Below are 17,748 nucleotides of genomic sequence, written 5' to 3' on the forward strand. Positions count from 1 at the left end.
TGGGTGGCAGGGGTTTAAGTTTGTGGAAGTGGGTAGTGGGGGGGGCGGGGGGGGCAGAGGGAACCAAATGCTGATCTTAGTGTTTTACAATATTGTAGGACATGTGGTAGGGCAAAACAAAACAAAACAAAACAAAGCGTACAAAATCATTCTCCCATTCACAACAGACAAGCAGGCATGAGTCTGCAACAATGCTTTCTCTACACTTGTGCATCTATACTCTGACCTCATTAATCAGACTCCACAAAAGCCCAAATTTCTGATAAACTGAGCACATGATGTGTAATGCTTTGGTGAATAAAATTTCAAAACAATTTTTACCTTTGGATAATACCTTGGCTTATGATTAATGGGTATTCAGTCTAAAATCAATTTTTACTTATTTATTTATTTACTTAGAGGCAGAGTCTCACTCTGTTACCCAGGCCAAAGTCAGTGGCAAAATCATAGCTCACTGTAGCTTCGAACTCCTGGGCTCAAACAATCCTCCTACCTCAGTCTCCCAAGTAGCTGGGACTACAGGCACATGCCACCATGCCCAGCTAACTTTTCCTTCCTTCCTTCCCCCCTCCCTCCCTCCCTCCTCTCTCTCTCTTTCTTTCTTTTATTTTCTATTTTTTATTTTTTATTTTTTTATTGAGACGAAGTCTTACTCTGTCACCCAGGCTGGAGTGCAATGGCATGATCTCAGCTCACTGCAACTTCCAACTCCCGAGTTCAAGTGATTCTTCTGCCTCAGCCTCCCGAGTAGCTGGGATTACAGGCATGTGCCACCATGCCTGGCTAATTTTTGGGGGTTTTCTTGTTTGTTTGTTCTTGGTTTGTTTTTTCTTTTGAGACGGAGTCTCGCTCTGTTGCCAGGCTGGAGTGCACTGGCACAATCTCAGCTCTCTGCAACCTACACCTTCCAGGTTCCAGCGATTCTCTTGCCTTAGCTTCCCGAGTAGCTAGGACTACAGATGCACGCTACCACACCCAGGTAATTTTTTTTTTTTTTTTTTTTTTTAGTAGAGATGGGGTTTCACCGTGTTGGCCAGGCTGGTCTCCAACTCCTGACCTCAGGTGATCCGCCCACCTCAGCCTCCCAAAATGCTAGGATTACAGGCATGAGCCACTGCACCCAGCCTGTATTTTTTTGTTTGTTCATATTTTTGAGATGCACTCTCACTCCATCGCCTAGGCTGGAGTGTAGTAGCATGATCTCGGCTCACTGAAACTTTTGCCTCCCGGGTTCAAGCAATTCTCCTGCCTCAGCCTCCTGAGTAGCTGGGATGACAGGTGTGCAGCACCGCATCCAGCTAATTTTTGTATTTTAATAGAGACAGGGTTTCACCATGTTGGTGGTCAGGCTAGTCTCAAACTCCTGACCTCAAATGATCTGCCCGCCTCGGCCTCCCAAAGTGCTTGGATTACAGGCGTGAGCCACCGTGCCTGGCTAATTTTTTTTTTTTTTGAGACGGAGTCTCGCTCTGTCGCCCAGGCTGGAGTGCAGTGGCCGGATCTCAGCTCACTGCAAGCTCTGCCTCCCGGGTTCACACCATTCTCCTGCCTCAGCCTCCGAAGTAGCTGGGACTACAGGCGCCCGGCCACCTCGCCCAGCTAGTTTTTTGTATTTTTTTTTGGTAGAGACGGGGTTTCACCGTGTTAGCCAGGCTGGTCTCGATCTCCTGACCTCGTGATCCGCCCGTCTCGGCCTCCCAAAGTGCTGGGATTACAGGCTTGAGCCACCGCGCCCACCCGTGCCTGGCTAATTTTTTTCTATTTTTTTGTAGAGATGGGTTCCTACTACAGACTGGTCTGGAACTCCTGGCCTCAAGTGATCAGCATGCCTCAGTCTCCCAAAGTGCTGGGATTATAGGCATAAGCTGCCACACCCAGCCTATATATTTTTAAACAGAGATAGAGTCTCACTATATTACCCAGACTGGTCTCAAACTCCTGGGCTCAAGTGATTTCTCAGCCTCCCAAAATGCAGTGATCATAGGCATGAACCACCACACCTGGTCTTCAATTTTAGTCTATCTGTTATTTTTTTTTATTCTGATTTAATACACTGCATAATGTATGCTTTTTATTTTCTCAAACATATTTACTCCCATCTCCTTTTATGAGATGGATGGGGTAGTTATTACCTGCTACTCCTACCCTATATTATACAACAGGAAATTGAAGCAGGGTAAAATCTAGTGGGATTGGCCATAATCACTCGGCTTTTACTGACAAGCATACCATCCACCTTCTCTCATGGGACCTCACTCCCTGCCCCCTGTCCCGCCACCCCCCAAACAAGCCTAAACTACATTAACAAAGGCAGGACTGCGGCCTCAACACATACTGAGCAGCAGGATAGAGCAACCATTCCTCATCACTGTTATCAGCCATCTACCGTGAGCTCGGCTTACAGCAAGTCCTTACGTGTTACCTCATTTGACTCCCAACAAACTTTAAGAAGGCGTTGGGTATTGTCACTCCCTGGTCCTAATGAAGTAACCAAGTCTCTCAAATTTGATCACAGTTCCACGGCTAGTACATGCAAAGTCAACCTTAGAATCCAGGTTAGTCCGGCTTTAAAACCCATGCCCCTAAGCACTCAGCTATTATACAACAACTGGATGATGCATCTCAGGACAGCTCTGCAATTCCCTACACAACAGGACACCCCCAGCTCCTCACTTACTTGATGGCCCCAACATCCTCGGCATAACGCTGCATCTCTTCCCGGGCCCTCTCTTCTCGCAGCTCCCGCTGAAGCTCCTCAATCTTCTTCCGCTCAGCCTCATGCTTCTGCTCGGCCTTCCACACTTTCTCCACATTCCGGAGGGTCTGCGGGTGCCAGCTCTTCTTCAGATTCTGTGATAAATAAAAAGGAGGTGAGAATAATTCGGGGGGTGACCGAGTGGCGGGTATAACTAGCCCTGCCTCACCCACCCTTCCATACCCAAGGCAGGTGTGTGAAGGCAAGATGTCTTCAACAATGACAAGCTTTTCTTCCAATAATCTCTCACACATCTAGAGGGGAAGGGGGGTTGTTCAAGTGTATAAAGCTTCAGGACATGTCAGGCGCAGTGGCTCACACCTGTAATCCCAGCACTTTGGGAGGCAGAGGCGGGCAGATCACTTGAGGTCAGGAGTTTTAGACCAGCCTGGCCAACATGATGAAACGTCTCTACTGGAAATCTAAAAAAAATTAGCTGGGCGTGGTGGCACGTGCGCATGTAGTCCCAGCTGTTCAGGAGACTGAGGCAGGAGAATCACTGAACCAAGAGGCGGAGGTTGCAGTGAGCCGAAATTGCGCCACTGTACTACAGCCTGGGCGACAGAGCAAGACTCCGTCTCAAAACAACAAGAACAACAACAAGAAGAAAGCTTCAGGATAGAACAGGTCCTTTCTGAGTTCCCTTCAAACGGTTTTAACCTTAAAAGCATACAAGTCATCCTTCCACTAGCCATACCTAAATTGGAGTCGGTGATGACAAGACAGGAGGAAGGCAGTAATGAGCAGGAAGGCACATATTTTCAAAGAGAACAGAACTCATGCACTTCTGACACTGGACATTCATTCTTTTAGAGTCTCGCTCTGTCACCCAGGCTGGAGTGCAGTGATCTCGGCTGATTGCACCCACCACCTCCCGGGTTCCAGTGATTCTCCTGCCTCAGCCTCCCGAGTATCTGGGACTATAGGTGTGCCACCATGCCTGACTAATTTTTGTATTTTTTAGTAGAGATGGGGTTTCACCATATTGGCCAGGCTGGTCTCAAGATGCCTGACCTCATGATCTCTGCCTGCCTTGGCCTCCCAAACTGCTGGGATTACAGGAGTGAGCCACCGTGCCCAGCCTTTTTTTTTTTTCTTGAGACGGAGTTTCGCTCTTATTGCCTAGGCTGGAGTACAATGGCAGGATCTGAGGTCACGGCAACCTCTGTCTCCTGGGTTCAAGTGATTCTCCTGCCTCAGCTTCCTGAGTAGCTGATTACAGGCATGCGCCACCATGCTCGGCTAATTTTGTCTTTTTAGTAGAGATAGGGTTTCTCCATGTTGGTCACACTGGTCTCGAACTGTTGACCTCAGGTGATCTGCCCGCCTCAGCCTCCCAAAGTGCTGAGATTACAGGCGTGATCTACCGTGCCTGGCATGGACATTCATTCTTAGGAACTCAACCTACCTTACCTTGGTCTACTTCACCTGCCCTAAACTTGCATGGTTTACAACCCACCCAGAATCTCTTCCAACTTTCCTTCCCAGGAATCTCTCCTTGATTCTGATCTCCCCATTCACCCGCAAAGAACACTTCTCTCTCTCCTCCCCATCAGATACTGCTTTGGTGCACTTTCCCAATAATGAAAAGTTTCCCAGAGTAAGTAATATCTATGGACAATTATAAACTAGCCTGGTGATGTGTGAAAGGGAGACGAGGGGGGCAGATTTCCAAACAGAGAGGAACAGTACAGACAAATGCAGTCCCAGTGGTGAGAAAGAACATAGCAGGAGGCCGGGCGCGGTGGCTCAAGCCTGTAATCCCAGCACTTTGGAAGGCCGAGACGGGCGGATCACGAGGTCTGGGAGATCAAGCCATCCTGGTACATGGTGAAAACCCCGTCTCTACTAAAAATACAAAAAACTAGCTGGGCGACCTGGCGGCCTGTAGTCCCAGCTACTCGGTGAGCTGAGGCAGGAGAATTGCGTGAACCTGGGAGGCGGAGCTTGCAGTGAGCCGAGATCCGGGCCACTGACTCCAGCCTGGGCGACAGAGCGAGACTCCGTCTTCCTCAAAAAAAAAAAAAAAAGGAAAAATTCAGGGTGGCTGGGGATGTGGCAAGCTGATGGAGCAGGGACACAAGAAGAAGCCAAGTGAGAAATGAGCAGAATAAGGGCCTTATAAGCCATGTAAAGGGATTACAGGCATGCACCGCATGCCTAGCCAATTTTTTTTTTTTTTTTTTTTAAGATGGAGTCTCACTCTGTCACCTAGGCTGGAGTGCAGAGGCACACTCTCAGCTCACTGCAAGCTCCAACTCCCAGGTTCACGCCATTCTCCTGCTCAGCCTCCTGAGTAGCTGGGACTACAGGCATACGCCACCATGACAGGCTAATTTTTTGTGTGTTTTTAGTAGAGACGGGTTTCACCGTGTTAGCCAGGATGATCTCAATCTCATGACCTCGTGACCTCGTAATCCACCCGCCTTGCCCTCCCAAAGTGCTGGGATTATAGGCATGAGACACCGTGCCCAGCCAATTTTTGTATTTTTACTAGAGATGGGGTTTCACCATGTTGGCCAGGATGGTCTTGATCTCCTGACCTCGGGATCCGCCCGCCTAGGCCTCCTAAAGTGCTGGGATTACAGCCGTGAGCCACCGCGCCCAGTGTGGCTCCATCTTTTTTTTAACATTTTTTTTTTTTAAACGGGGTCTTACTCTGTCACCCAGGCTAGAGGTGCAGTGGTGCAATCTCGACTCACTACAACCTCCACCTCCTGGGTTCAACCGATTCTCCTGCCTCAGCCTCCCAAGTAGCTGGGATTACAGGCGCCCGCCACCACTCCCAGCTAATTTTTGTAGTTTTAGTAGAGACGGGGTTTCACCATCTTGGCAAGGCTGGTCTTGAACTGCTGACCTCATGATCCATCCGCCTCGGCCTCCCAAAGTGCTGGGATTATAGGCATGAGCCAACGCACCTGACCGAGACTCTATCTTAAAAAAAAAAAAAAGAATGGACTGGAGAGGGCCAGAATTGAGACCAGGGGACCAGTTAAGAAAATAAGATCATGTCCGCAAGGTACTTGGCATGTGGAAAATGTTCAGTCAATGAGAGTTCCCTTTTCTTCCTTTTCTCTTCCCCTCCTTGTTCTGCCTCTCCCTTTGTCAGGTCATTGAGTTGGTTGGTTGTGTATCGGTCCGTCAGTTGGTCCGACCATCCATCCATCCTTCCGTCCTTCCTCCCTCACTCCCTCCCTCTTTCTCCCTCTAACCCTTCCCATCTTGTCCTCCCTGCCTCAAGTATAGATTATTTTGCTTCTCAGGGACAAAAACTTCTAGTCATTTTTGCCTGTCACAACTGGTGGAGGCAGGTGTTAGTGGATAGACTCCAGTCTAGTGGCTAGAGGCCAGGGATGCTGCTAAACATTCTACAACGCACAGGAGAGCCCAACTACCACCACTACCACACCCCCCCCAAAGAATTATCTAGGCCCAAACTGTCAAGAGGGCTAACGTCGAGATTAGAGCTTTCCTGTCCTTAAATGCAATTACTTGAAGAATACACAAATTGGATGAAACTGGATGGACTCCTGGCACTCACTGTGATTGAGAACACATGACAAACTAATAGGTTTACTGGGCAGGCCGCTAAGCTGATCTACTTGCTGGTTCAATTAGTTCCACTTTCAGGAGGCTAGCATTTTCCCAATCTTGCACCATGCTCTTGTAGGTACATTTACCCTATTTGGGGCCTTAGCCCTTTACAAATGAACGTTTCAGTGTAAGAGACATTGCCACATAACTTTTTTTTTTTTTTTTTTTTTTTTGAGACGGAGTCTCGCTCTGTCGCCCGGACTGGAGTGCAGTGGCCAGATCTCAGCTCACTGCAAGCTCCGCCTCCCGGGTTCACGCCATTCTCCTGCCTCAGCCTCCCGAGTAGCTGGGACTACAGGCACCCGCCACCTCGCCCGGCTAGTTTTTGTATTTTTAGTAGAGACGGGGTTTCACCGTGTTAGCCAGGATGGTCTCGATCTCCTGACCTCATGATCCGCCCGTCTCGGCCTCCCAAAGTGCTGGGATTACAGGCTTGAGCCACCGCGCCCGGCCCACATAACTTATATTAAGTAGTATGAATTCAAAAAGCAAGCTCAGCCACTACACATCAGAATCCAGCATTGAAGGAGGTGTGGAAGTCAGAAAGATGGAAGGAAGATCCCTTCAGGCTTAAAAAGGACCCCAGGGCCTAGCACAGTGGCTCACGCCTGTAACCCCAGCACTTTGGGAGGCCAAGGCGGGTGGATCACTAGAGGTCGGGAGATGGAGACCAGCCTGACCAACATGGAGAAACGCTGTCTCTACTAAAAATACACAATTAGCCCGGTGTGGTGGAGCATGCCTGTAATCCCAGCTACTCGGGAAGCTGAGGCAGGAGAGTCGCTTGAATCCAAGAGGGGAGGGTTGCGGTGAGCCGAGATCGCGCCATTGCACTCCAGCCTGGGCAACAAGAAACTCCGTTTCAAAAAAAAAAAAAAAGGACCCCAGGACATGGCTAAGGGTAGGGTGAATGGGGCACAAACCACCCCTACTTCAGTCCAGGACATGACTCTGAACTCCCACCCAAGGAAGAGAGGTGTGTGGCAAGACAATATATACAAAATAAAGCGTAGTGACACGTCCTCAATATCTACCTCCTTTCCTAGCCATGGCTCCATCCGCCCCCTCCCTGGTATTCCCAGAATTTACAGCCGGTAGGGCCGCAGTCAACAAAAACACAAACACCACCTGTCACTGTTCGCGACACACCTCGGACTTTCCCAAATCTCAGTCCCATCCCTCCAGGGCAACGGCCCCCTCCCAGCGAAAGCAAAGCTGAGTTGCTATGGTTATCCACTCCTTCCTCTACCCCACCTCCCCACCCCTGCCAATTTCCGTCTCGGTTTCAGTCCTCCCCCGCCCAGGCCTCCCTCCACTCACCAGGTCTCCGCCCCCCATGATGGTGGAGACTATTCCTCACTACGCGGATCTGGAAGACTTCGGCAGGAGCAAGAGAATACGTAGAAAAATAGTCCAGGGACTACCTCGCGGGCGCTGGTCCCAGGAGCGGTCGACTGCCAGTTTCACATACCGACCTAGAGGCCACTTCAGGGAGGGCGTCATCTCACCGCGTCGGCGTCGCGGAACGATGACGTACAGGGCTCCGTCGCGCTGTGTGACGGTGGCGTCACGTGCAGATTTCGCAAAGTTCCAGGCTTCGCTGTCGAGGCCTCTGACGTCGAGGTCTCATTTTGGCTGCTTCGGGTCGCCACCTTGCCTGATGTCCCAAACTCTCCGTTGAAACGCCACAGCTCTGTTCAGTGATGGGTTGCCGTGGGCCTCTGCTCGCGGCTGTGTTGCCATGGCAGCGCACCAGGGCATCCGGCTCAAAGCTCCACATACTCGCTGCTAGACGTAGCGTGGACCAGAGTAGGCCTCCTGCCCTCATCTTGCACACACCCCCACACTCCAGTTTTCCAAAACGGGTTTGCGGACTGGCGCTTTCCTCAGACCTTGACTCACAGCAAATCCCCTTATGCCAGGCCTGTTTTACGAAGATAAATAGAAACCATCAAATCGAAATTCCATCAGCTTCCCTGCGCCAAACATTTAAAATCTGCCAGGTTCCACAGTGGCAGATTTTCCCACGGTGAGAAGCTGGCAGATTCCTTTCCCTTCAGTTACTATGTGTTTTGGCGTGTTTTTCTTTCTTTCTTTCTTCTTCTTCTCTCTTTGTTTTTGTTTTTTGAGAAGGAGTTTCACTCTCCCAGGCTGCGGTCGCAGCTGACTGCAACCTCCGCCTCCCGGACAGCGATTCTCCTGCCTCAGCCTCCCCAGTCACTGGGATTACAGGTGCCCACCACCAGCCCGGCTAATCTTTGTATTTTTAGTAGAGACGGGGTTTCACCATGTTGCTCAAGCTGGTCTCAAATTCCGACCGCAAGCGATCTCCCCGCCTCAGCCTCCCAAAATGTTGGGATTACAGGCATGAGCCACCGTGCCTGGCTATTTTTATTTTTGTAGCAACAGGGTTTTGCCATCTTGCCCAGGCTTGTCTCAAACTCCTGGACTCAAGCAATCCTCCTGCCTCGGCCTCCTAAAGTGCTGGGATTACAGGTGTGAGCCACTGTGCCCGACCTGTTTTGTAATTTTCAGAATAGAAGTTTTGCACATCTTTTGTTAAATTTATTCTAAATGTTGTCTTTTGGGGATGCTATTTATTTATTTATTTTATTTTTTATTTTTATTTGTTTATTATTATTATTATTATTATTATTATTATTTTATTTGTTTTGAGACAGAATCTCACTCTGTCACCCAGGCTGGAGTGCTGTGGTGGGAACTCGGCTCACTGCAACCTCCACCTCCTGGCTTCAAGTGATTCTCCTGCCTCAGCCTCCTGAGTAGCTGGGATTACAGGCATGTGCCACCACCACCTACTAATTTTTGTATTTGTAGTAGAGATGGGATTTCACCGTGTTGGCCCGGCTGATCTGGAACCCCTGACCTCAGGTGATCCGCCTACCTCGGCCTCCCAAAATGCAAGGATTATAGGCACCCGGCCTGTGATGCTGTTTTAAATAAAATTTAAAATTTTTAATTTTCCAATTGTTTGCTACTAATAGATAAGAACATGCTTTTGTAGAGTGACCCTGTATTTTACAGGCTTGATAAATTCACTTATTAGTTCTTATGGCTTTTTAAAAATACTTATTGCCAGGCGTGGTGGCTCACTCCTGTAATCCCAGCACTTTGGGAGGCCAAGGCGGGCAGGTGGATCACCTGAGGTCGGGAGTTTGAGACCAGTCTGGCCAACATGGCAAAACCCCATCTCTACTAAAGCCGGGCGTGGTGGCTGGTGCCTGTAATCCCAGCTACTTGGAGGCTGAGGCAGGAGAATCACTTGAACCTAGGAGGCAGAGGTTGCAGTGAGCCAAGATGGCACCACTGCACTCTGGCCTGGGCGACAAGAAACTGTCAAAAAGAAAGAAAGAAGAAAGGGAAGGGAAAGGGAGGGAAGGGGAGAGGAGAGGAGAGACTGGGCTTGGTGGCTGACGCCTGTAATCTCAGCGCTTTGGGAGGCCGAGGCGGACGGATCACCTGAGGTCAGGAGTTCAAGACCAGCCTGACCAACATGAAGAAATCCCATCTCTACTAAAAATACAAAATTAGCTGGGCGTGGTGGTGCATGCCTGTAATCCCAGCTATTTGGGAGGCTGAGGCAGGAGAATCGCTTGAACTCGGGAGGCAGAGGTTGTGGTGAGCCAAGATAGCACCACTGTACTCCAGCCTGGGCAACAAGAGCAAAACCCTGTCTCAGAAAAAAAAAAAAAAAAAAAACTTATTAAATATTTACTTAAATGTATTTTGAATAAAGTTTACTTTAAAAGAAAAGCAGGCTCACTCCTATAGTCCCAGCACTTTGGGAGGCCGAGGTAGGTGGATCACTTGAGCCCAGGAGTTGGAGACCAGCCTAGGCAACGTGGTGGAACCCTGTCTCTCAAAAAGTACAAAAACTAGCGGGACATAGCGGCATGTGCCTGTAGTCCCAGCTACTCAGGAAGCTGAGGTGAGAGTTTGCCTGAGCCCAGGAGGCAGAGGTTGCAGTGATCCAAGCTCATACCACTGCACTCCAGCCTGAGCAACAGAGCGAGACCCTGTTTCAAAAAATAAAAGAGGGCAGGGCGTGGTGGCTCACGCCTGTAATCCCAGCACTTTGGGAGGCCAAGATGGGTGGATCACTTGAGGTCAGGAGTTCAAGACCAGCCTGACAAACATGGCGAAACCCCGTCTCAGTACAAAAAAAGTTAGCTGGGTGTAGCGGTGCGTGCCCGTAATCCCAGGTACTTGGGGTGCTAAGGCAGGAGAATCGGTGTGTGCCTGTAATCCCAGGTACTTGGGAGGCTAGGCAGGAGAATCCTTTGAACACAGGAGGCAGAGGTTGCAGTGAGCTGAGATTGCACCACTGTACTCCAGCCTGGGTGACAGAGCCAGACTCCACCAATAAATAAATAAATAAATAAATAAATAAATAAAAGAAAATAAAGAAAAGCAAGCGGGACACAGTGGCTCATGCCTGTAATCCCAGCACTTTGGGAGGCTGAGGTAGGAGGACTGCTTGAGCCCAGGAATTTGAGACCAGCCTGGGCAACATAATAAGACACTGTCTCACAAAAATATAAAAGGAAAAAAGAAAGAAAAGCAATGCTTTGGAAAATAGTCTGGCAGTTCCTCAAAAGGTTAAACGTAGTTACCGTATGACCCGCAATTCTACTCCTGGGTATATACTCCCAAGAGAAATGAAGGCATACATCCATACAAAATATTGCCCATGAATGGTTTTTTATTTTGTTTTGTTTTGAGACAGGGTCTTGCTCTGTCTTCCAGGCTGGTGTACAGTGGTGTGCTCTTGGTTCACTGCAACCTTTGCCTCTGTGGTTCAAGTGATTCTTGTGCCTCAGCCTCCCAAGCAGCTGGGATTACAGGCACACACCACCACACCCGGTTAATTTTTTGTATTTTTAGTAGAGAGGAGGTTTCACCATGTTGGTCAGGCTGGTCTCTAACTCCTGACCTCAAGTGACCTGTCTGCCTCGGCTTCCGAAAGTGCTGGGATTACAGGTGTGAGCCACCACACCTGGCAAAAATCTTGTATGTGAATGTTCATAGTAGCCATTATTCATACCAGTCAAAACATGGGGGAGGCTGGGCATGGTGCGTCATGCCTGTAATCCCTGGACTTTGAGAGGCCAGGGTGGCCAGATCATTTGAGACCAAGAGTTGGAGGCCAGCCTGGCCAACATCACAAAACCCTAAAAATACAAAAATTACTAAAAATAAAAAATTAGGGCTAGGCGCAGTGGCTCAAGCCTGTAATCCCAGCACTTTGGGAGGCTGAGACGGGCGGATCACGAGGTCAGGAGATCAAGACCATCCTGGCTAACACGGTGAAACCCCGTCTCTACTAAAAAAAAATACCAAAAATTAGCCGGGCGAGGTGGCGGGCGCCTGTAGTCCCAGCTACTCGGGGAGGCTGAGGCGAGAGAATGGCGTAAACCCGGGAGGCGGAGCTTGCAGTGAGCTGAGATCCGGCCACTGTACTCCAGCCAGGGCGACAGAGCGCGACTCCGTCTCAAAAATAAATAAATAAATAAAAATAAAAATAAAAAATTAGCTGGTTGTGGTGGTGCACATCTGTAATCCCAACTATTCGGGAGGCTGAGAACCCAGGATTCAGAGGCTGCAGTGAGCCAAGATTGCACTACTGCACTCCAGCCTGGGCAACAGAGTGAGACTCTCTCTCAAAAAACAGGGCAGGGAATCAAAACATATCAATTACCCGATGATGACTAATGGATAAATAAAGTATGGTATATCCACACAGTGGAATATTGTTTGGCCATAAAAAAGAAGTACTGGCCAGGCATGGTGGCTCATGCCTGTAATCCAAGCACTTTGGGAGGCTGAGGCAGGCAGATCATGAGGTCAGGAGATCAGGATCATCCTGGCTAACACAGTGAAACCCCGTTTCAACTAAAAATACAAAAAATTAGCTGTGTGTGGTGGCACGTGCCCATAGTCCCAGCTACTCGGGAGGCTGAGGCAGGAGAATCGCTTGAACCAGGGGGGCGGAGGTTGTGGTGAGCCAAGATCACACCACTGACCTCCAGCTTGGGCGACAGAGTGAAACTCCATCTCCAAAAAATAAAAATAAAAGACTTTGAAAACAGTATGCTATGTGNAGGGCGACAGAGCGCGACTCCGTCTCAAAATAAATAAATAAATAAAATAAAATAAAAAATTAGCTGGTTGTGGTGGTGCACATCTGTAATCCCAACTATTCGGGAGGCTGAGAACCCAGGATTCAGAGGCTGCAGTGAGCCAAGATTGCACTACTGCACTCCAGCCTGGGCAACAGAGTGAGACTCTCTCTCAAAAAACAGGGCAGGGAATCAAAACATATCAATTACCCGATGATGACTAATGGATAAATAAAGTATGGTATATCCACACAGTGGAATATTGTTTGGCCATAAAAAAGAAGTACTGGCCAGGCATGGTGGCTCATGCCTGTAATCCAAGCACTTTGGGAGGCTGAGGCAGGCAGATCATGAGGTCAGGAGATCAGGATCATCCTGGCTAACACAGTGAAACCCCGTTTCAACTAAAATACAAAAAATTAGCTGTGTGTGGTGGCACGTGCCCATAGTCCCAGCTACTCGGGAGGCTGAGGCAGGAGAATCGCTTGAACCAGGGGGGCGGAGGTTGTGGTGAGCCAAGATCACACCACTGACCTCCAGCTTGGGCGACAGAGTGAAACTCCATCTCCAAAAAATAAAAATAAAAGACTTTGAAAACAGTATGCTATGTGAAAAAAGCCAGTCACAAAAGACCACATGTATCATTCCATTTATAAGAAATTTCTATAATAGGCAAATCAATAGAGACAGAAAGTAGATTGGTAGTTGCCTAGAGATGGGTAGGTTGGGAGGAAATAGGAAGTTGATTGCCAATGGGTATGGAATTTCAGTTTGGTGTGATGAAGTTGTGCTAAAATTGATTGTATTGATGGGTGAACAACTTTGTGAATATACTAAAAATGATTGAATTGTAGGCTTTTGATGGCTGAATTGCACAGCATGTAAATTATATCAATAAAGCTATTGAAGAGAATCAGTATTACTTGCCATAAATAAAATAGGAATGGAAACTAAGAATTACTCTTTCTTTTTTTTTTTGAGACAGAGTCTTGCTCTCTCGGCAGGCTGGAGTACAGTGGTGCGATCTCAGCTCACTGCAACCTCTACCTCCCAGGTTCAAGCAATTCCCCTGGCTCAGCCTCCCAAGTAGCTGGGATTACAGGCACGCGCCACCACATCCAGCTAATTTTTTATGTTTTTTGTAGAGATGGGGTTTCACCATGTTGGCCAAGATGGTCTCAATCTCCTGACCTCGTGATCCGCCCACCTCGGCCTCCAAAAGTGCTGGGATTACAGGTGTGAGCCACCACACCCGGCCTAAATATGACATTATTAAACACTAGATACATTTTATTTTTCTTGAAATGGGTCTCTATGTTGGTCAGGGTCTAAATATATTGGTTAAGCTGATCTTGATTCCTAGACTCAAGTGATGCTCCCACTTCAGTCTCCAGAGGAGCTGGGATTACAGGCTGGAGCCACCACCGTGCCTGACAGGAGGAATTCTTATTTGGTGCCAGCTCTCTAACACTTCTAAAATCTTCTAAATCCAAAGTGCTAGGATTACAGGCATGAGCCACCGCGCCTGGTCAATCTCCCTCTTTTTTATTCAAAGAGTGTATAGTGCTGGGCATGGTGGCACATACCTATAATCCCAGCTACTTGGAAGGCTGAGGCAGGAGGATCACTTGAGTCCAGGAGATGGAAGCTACAGTGAGTTGTGATTGTGCCACTGTAGTTCAGCCTGGGTGACAGAGTGAGACTCCATCTCTTTAAAAAAAAATTTTTAAACGACTTTTTTCTTAAGTTACTGAGGATAGGAAAGGGAATAATTTTTTCACTGTGTGATTCGGTGTTTTTGTCTATCTCCAGTTAAATTGCAAATGTCTGCAGTACCCATTCCACACTTGGGACACACAGACGCAAAATGTGAAGCTGGGCATGGTGCTCACACTTGTAGTCCCAGCACTTTCAGGGGCTGAGGTGGGAGAATCACTTGAGCCCAAGAGTTGGAGACCAGCCTGAGCAATATAGCAAGACCTCCTCTCTACTTATGTTTAAAAAAACGAAAACATTAGCCAGGTGTAGTGGCACATGCCTGTAGTCCCAGTTGCTGGGGAGGCTGAGGCAGGAGTATTGCTTGAGTCCATGACTTTCAGGCTGCAGTGAGCCGTGATCATGCTACTACACTGCAGCCTGGGTGTCAGAGTGAAACCCTCTTTCAAAAAAAAAAAAAAAGATGTAAAGTGTAAAGCTGAAGTATACCACCCAGAATGTGACATATGCCCCTTACATTTAAGTATAAGCAATTCTTTTTCTTTTCTTTCTTTTTTTTTTTTTTTTGAGACGGAGTCTCGCTCTGTCGCCCAGGCTGGAGTACAGTGGTGCCATCTCGACTCACTGCAAGCTCCGCCTCCCAGGTTCGCGCCATTCTCCTGCCTCAGCCTCCTGAGTAGCTGGGACTACAGGCGCCCGCCACCTCGCCCGGCTAGTTTTTTTGTGTGTATTTTTAGTAGAGACGGGGTTTCACCATGTTTGCCAAGATGGTCTCGATCTCCTGACCTCGTGATCGCCCGTCTCGGCCTCCCAAAGTGCTGGGATTACAGGCTTGAGCCACCGCGCCCAGCCTCTTTTTTTTAAGAGAGTCTCACTCTTTTTGCCCAGGCTGGAGTTCAATGGTGCAATCTCGGCTAACACAACCTCCGCCTCCCAGATTCAAGCGATTCTGGTGCCTCAGCCTCCCAAGTAGCCGGAATTACAGGTGCATGCCACTATGCCCGGATAATTTTCGTATTTTTAGTAGAGACAGGTTTCACCATGTTGGCCAAGCTGGTCTCCAGCTCCTGACCTCAGGTGATGCGCCGCCTTGTCCTCCCAAAGTGCTGGGATTACATGTGTGAGCCACCACAGTCAGCCCTTCCTTCCTTCCCTCCCTCCCTTCCTTCCTTCCTTCCTTTCTCTTTCTTTCCTTCCTTCCTTCTTTTCTTTTTCCTTCCTTCTCTTCCTTCCTTCCTTCCTTCTCTCTCTTTCTCTCTCTCTCTTCTTTTTTTTTTTTTGAGACAGAGCCTCACTGGGAGTGCAATGGCATGATCTTGGCTCATTGCAACCTCCGCCTCCCGGGTTCAAACGATTCTCCTGTCTCAGCCTCCCGAGTAGGTAGGATTACAGGTGCACGCCACCAGGCCCGGGTAATTTTTGTATTTTTAGTAGAGACGGGGTTTCACCATGTTGGTCAGGCTGGTCTTGAGCTCCTGACCCCGCAATCCACCCACCTCAGCCTCCCATAGTGCTGGTGGGATTACAGGTGTGAACCCCCGTGCCTGGCCTTTCTCTTTCTTTCCTTCTTTTCTTTCTCCTTTCTTCTTTCTTTCCTTCCTTCTTTTCTTTCTCTTTCTCTCTTTTCCTTCTTTTCTTTCTCTTTCTTTCCTTCCTTCTTTCTTTCTTTTTCTTTTTTTTTTTTTCCAGACAGAGTCTCAGTCTGTCGCCCAGGCTGGAGTGCAGTGGCGCGATCACGGCTCACTACAAGCTCCACCTCCCGGGTTCACCCCATTCTCCTGCCTCAGCCTCCCGAGTAGCTGGGACTACAGGCGCCCGCCACCATGCCTGGCTAATTTTTTTGTATTTTAGTAGAGACGGGGTTTCACCGTGTTAGCCAGGATGGTCTCGATCTCCTGACCTCGTGATCCGCCCGCCTCAGCCTCCAAAAGTGCTGGGATTACAGGCTTGAGCCACCGCGCCCGGCCTCCTTTCCTCTGTTTCTTTCCTTCCTTCCTTTTCTTTCTTTGTCTTTCTTTCCTTCCTTCTTTGTTTCCTTCTTTTTCTTTTCTTTCCTTCCTTCTTTCCTTCTTTATCTCTTTTCTTTCCTTCCTCCTTCTTTCCTTCTTTATCTCTTCTTTCTTTCCTCCTTTCCTTCTTTTCTTCCTTTCTTCCCTCCTTCTTTCTTTCCTTCCTTCTTTCCTTCTTTTTCTTTTTCTTTCCTTCCTTCTTTTTCTTTCCTTCCTTCTTTCCTTCTTTTCTTCCTCTTTCTTTCTTGCTTTCCTTCCTTTTTTCCTTCTTTTCTTTTTTTGAGAGGGAGTCTTGCTCTGTCGCCCAGGCTCGAGTGCAGTGGCGCAATCTCAGCTCACTGCAAGCTCCGCCTCCTGGGTTCAAGCCATTCACCTGCCTCAGCCTCCCTAGTAGCTGGAACTACAGGCGCCCACCACCACGCCTGGCTAATTTTTTTGTATTTTTAGTAGAGGCGGGGTTTCACCGTGTTAGCCAGGAGGGTCTCCATCTCCTGACCTCATGATCCGCCCGCCTCGGCCTCTCAGAGTTCTGTGATTACAGGTGTGAGCCACTGTGCTCACCTTCCTTCTTTTATTTTCTTTCTTTCTTTCTCTCTTTCTTTTCTTTCTTTCTTTCTTTTTTTTTTTTGAAACGGTGTCTGGCTCTGTCGCCCAGGCTGGAGTGCAACAGCACGATCTCAGCTCACTGCAACCTCCGCCTCCCAGGTTCAAGCAATTCTCCTGCCTCAGCCCCTCAAGTAGCTGGGATTACAGGCGTGCGTCACCACACCCGGCTAATTTTTTGTATTTTTAGTAGAGACAGGGTTTCACCATATTGGTCAGGCTGGTCTCGAACTTTTTTTTTTTAGACAGAGTCTCGCTCTGTTGCCCAGGCTGGAGTGCTGTGGTGCGGTCTCGGCTGACTGCAACCACGGCCTCCCAGGTTCAAGCGATTCTCCTGCCTCAGCCTCCCGAGTAGCTGGGATTACAGGTGCGCACCACCACACCCGGCTAATTTTTTGTATTTTTAGTAGAGATGGAGGTTTCACCACGTTGGCCAGTCTGCTCTCAAACTCCTGACCTGTGATTCGCCCGCCTCGGCTTCCCAAAGCGCTGGGATTATAGGCGTGAGCCACCGCGCCTAGCCCTGGCCCTTCTTTCATGTTTTAATTCGAGGCAGCTTGGCATGTACTAAGTTTTCAAAAATACATACATTTCCATCTATACTCCGACACCCATCCAATTAGCAAATTGTGTTCACAGCTCTCAGACTCACTCATAGATTTAGAATCTCCCCAGGGACTTGGTCTTAACTGAAGACAAATGAGGTCCTAGAGGGGCTTTTTGTCCTAAAGGTGAGCTGGAATGTGGGAATAACAGTTTTAGCACAAGAGCAAGTTGAAAGTTCCTTCATCTTTTCTGGTGATACTGTGGCTGACAGTATTTGCTGTTAAATGGAATGGTAGTCAGAAAACATCATGGCAGGGGGCACCCGGATTCGAACCGGGGACCTCTTGATCTGCAGTCAAATGCTCTACCCCTGAGCCATACCCCC

General features: G+C 48.6%; 1 protein-coding gene and 1 non-coding gene across 2 annotated transcripts in view; both read right to left on the reverse strand.

The window, feature by feature from the left end:
• Positions 1-8,267, reverse strand: part of CWC25 (CWC25 spliceosome associated protein) — a 36,141-nt gene extending 27,874 nt beyond the window's left edge. The window contains exons 1-2 of the mRNA XM_017879002.1: positions 7,670-8,267; positions 2,678-2,850 (exon numbers count right to left, since the gene is read on the reverse strand). Coding sequence (XP_017734491.1) covers positions 2,678-2,850; positions 7,670-7,687 — 191 coding nt within the window. The 5' untranslated portion in view covers positions 7,688-8,267. The remainder of the gene's footprint in view (positions 1-2,677; positions 2,851-7,669) is intronic.
• A 9,409-nt stretch (positions 8,268-17,676) lies between these two features.
• TRNAC-GCA (transfer RNA cysteine (anticodon GCA)) lies at positions 17,677-17,748 on the reverse strand. Its single transcript has one exon. It is a non-coding gene; the product is annotated as a tRNA-Cys (tRNA).

Source organism: Rhinopithecus bieti, unplaced genomic scaffold (assembly GCF_001698545.2).
Source record: "Rhinopithecus bieti isolate Rb0 unplaced genomic scaffold, ASM169854v2 scaffold_10685, whole genome shotgun sequence".
NCBI lineage: Eukaryota > Metazoa > Chordata > Mammalia > Primates > Cercopithecidae > Rhinopithecus > Rhinopithecus bieti.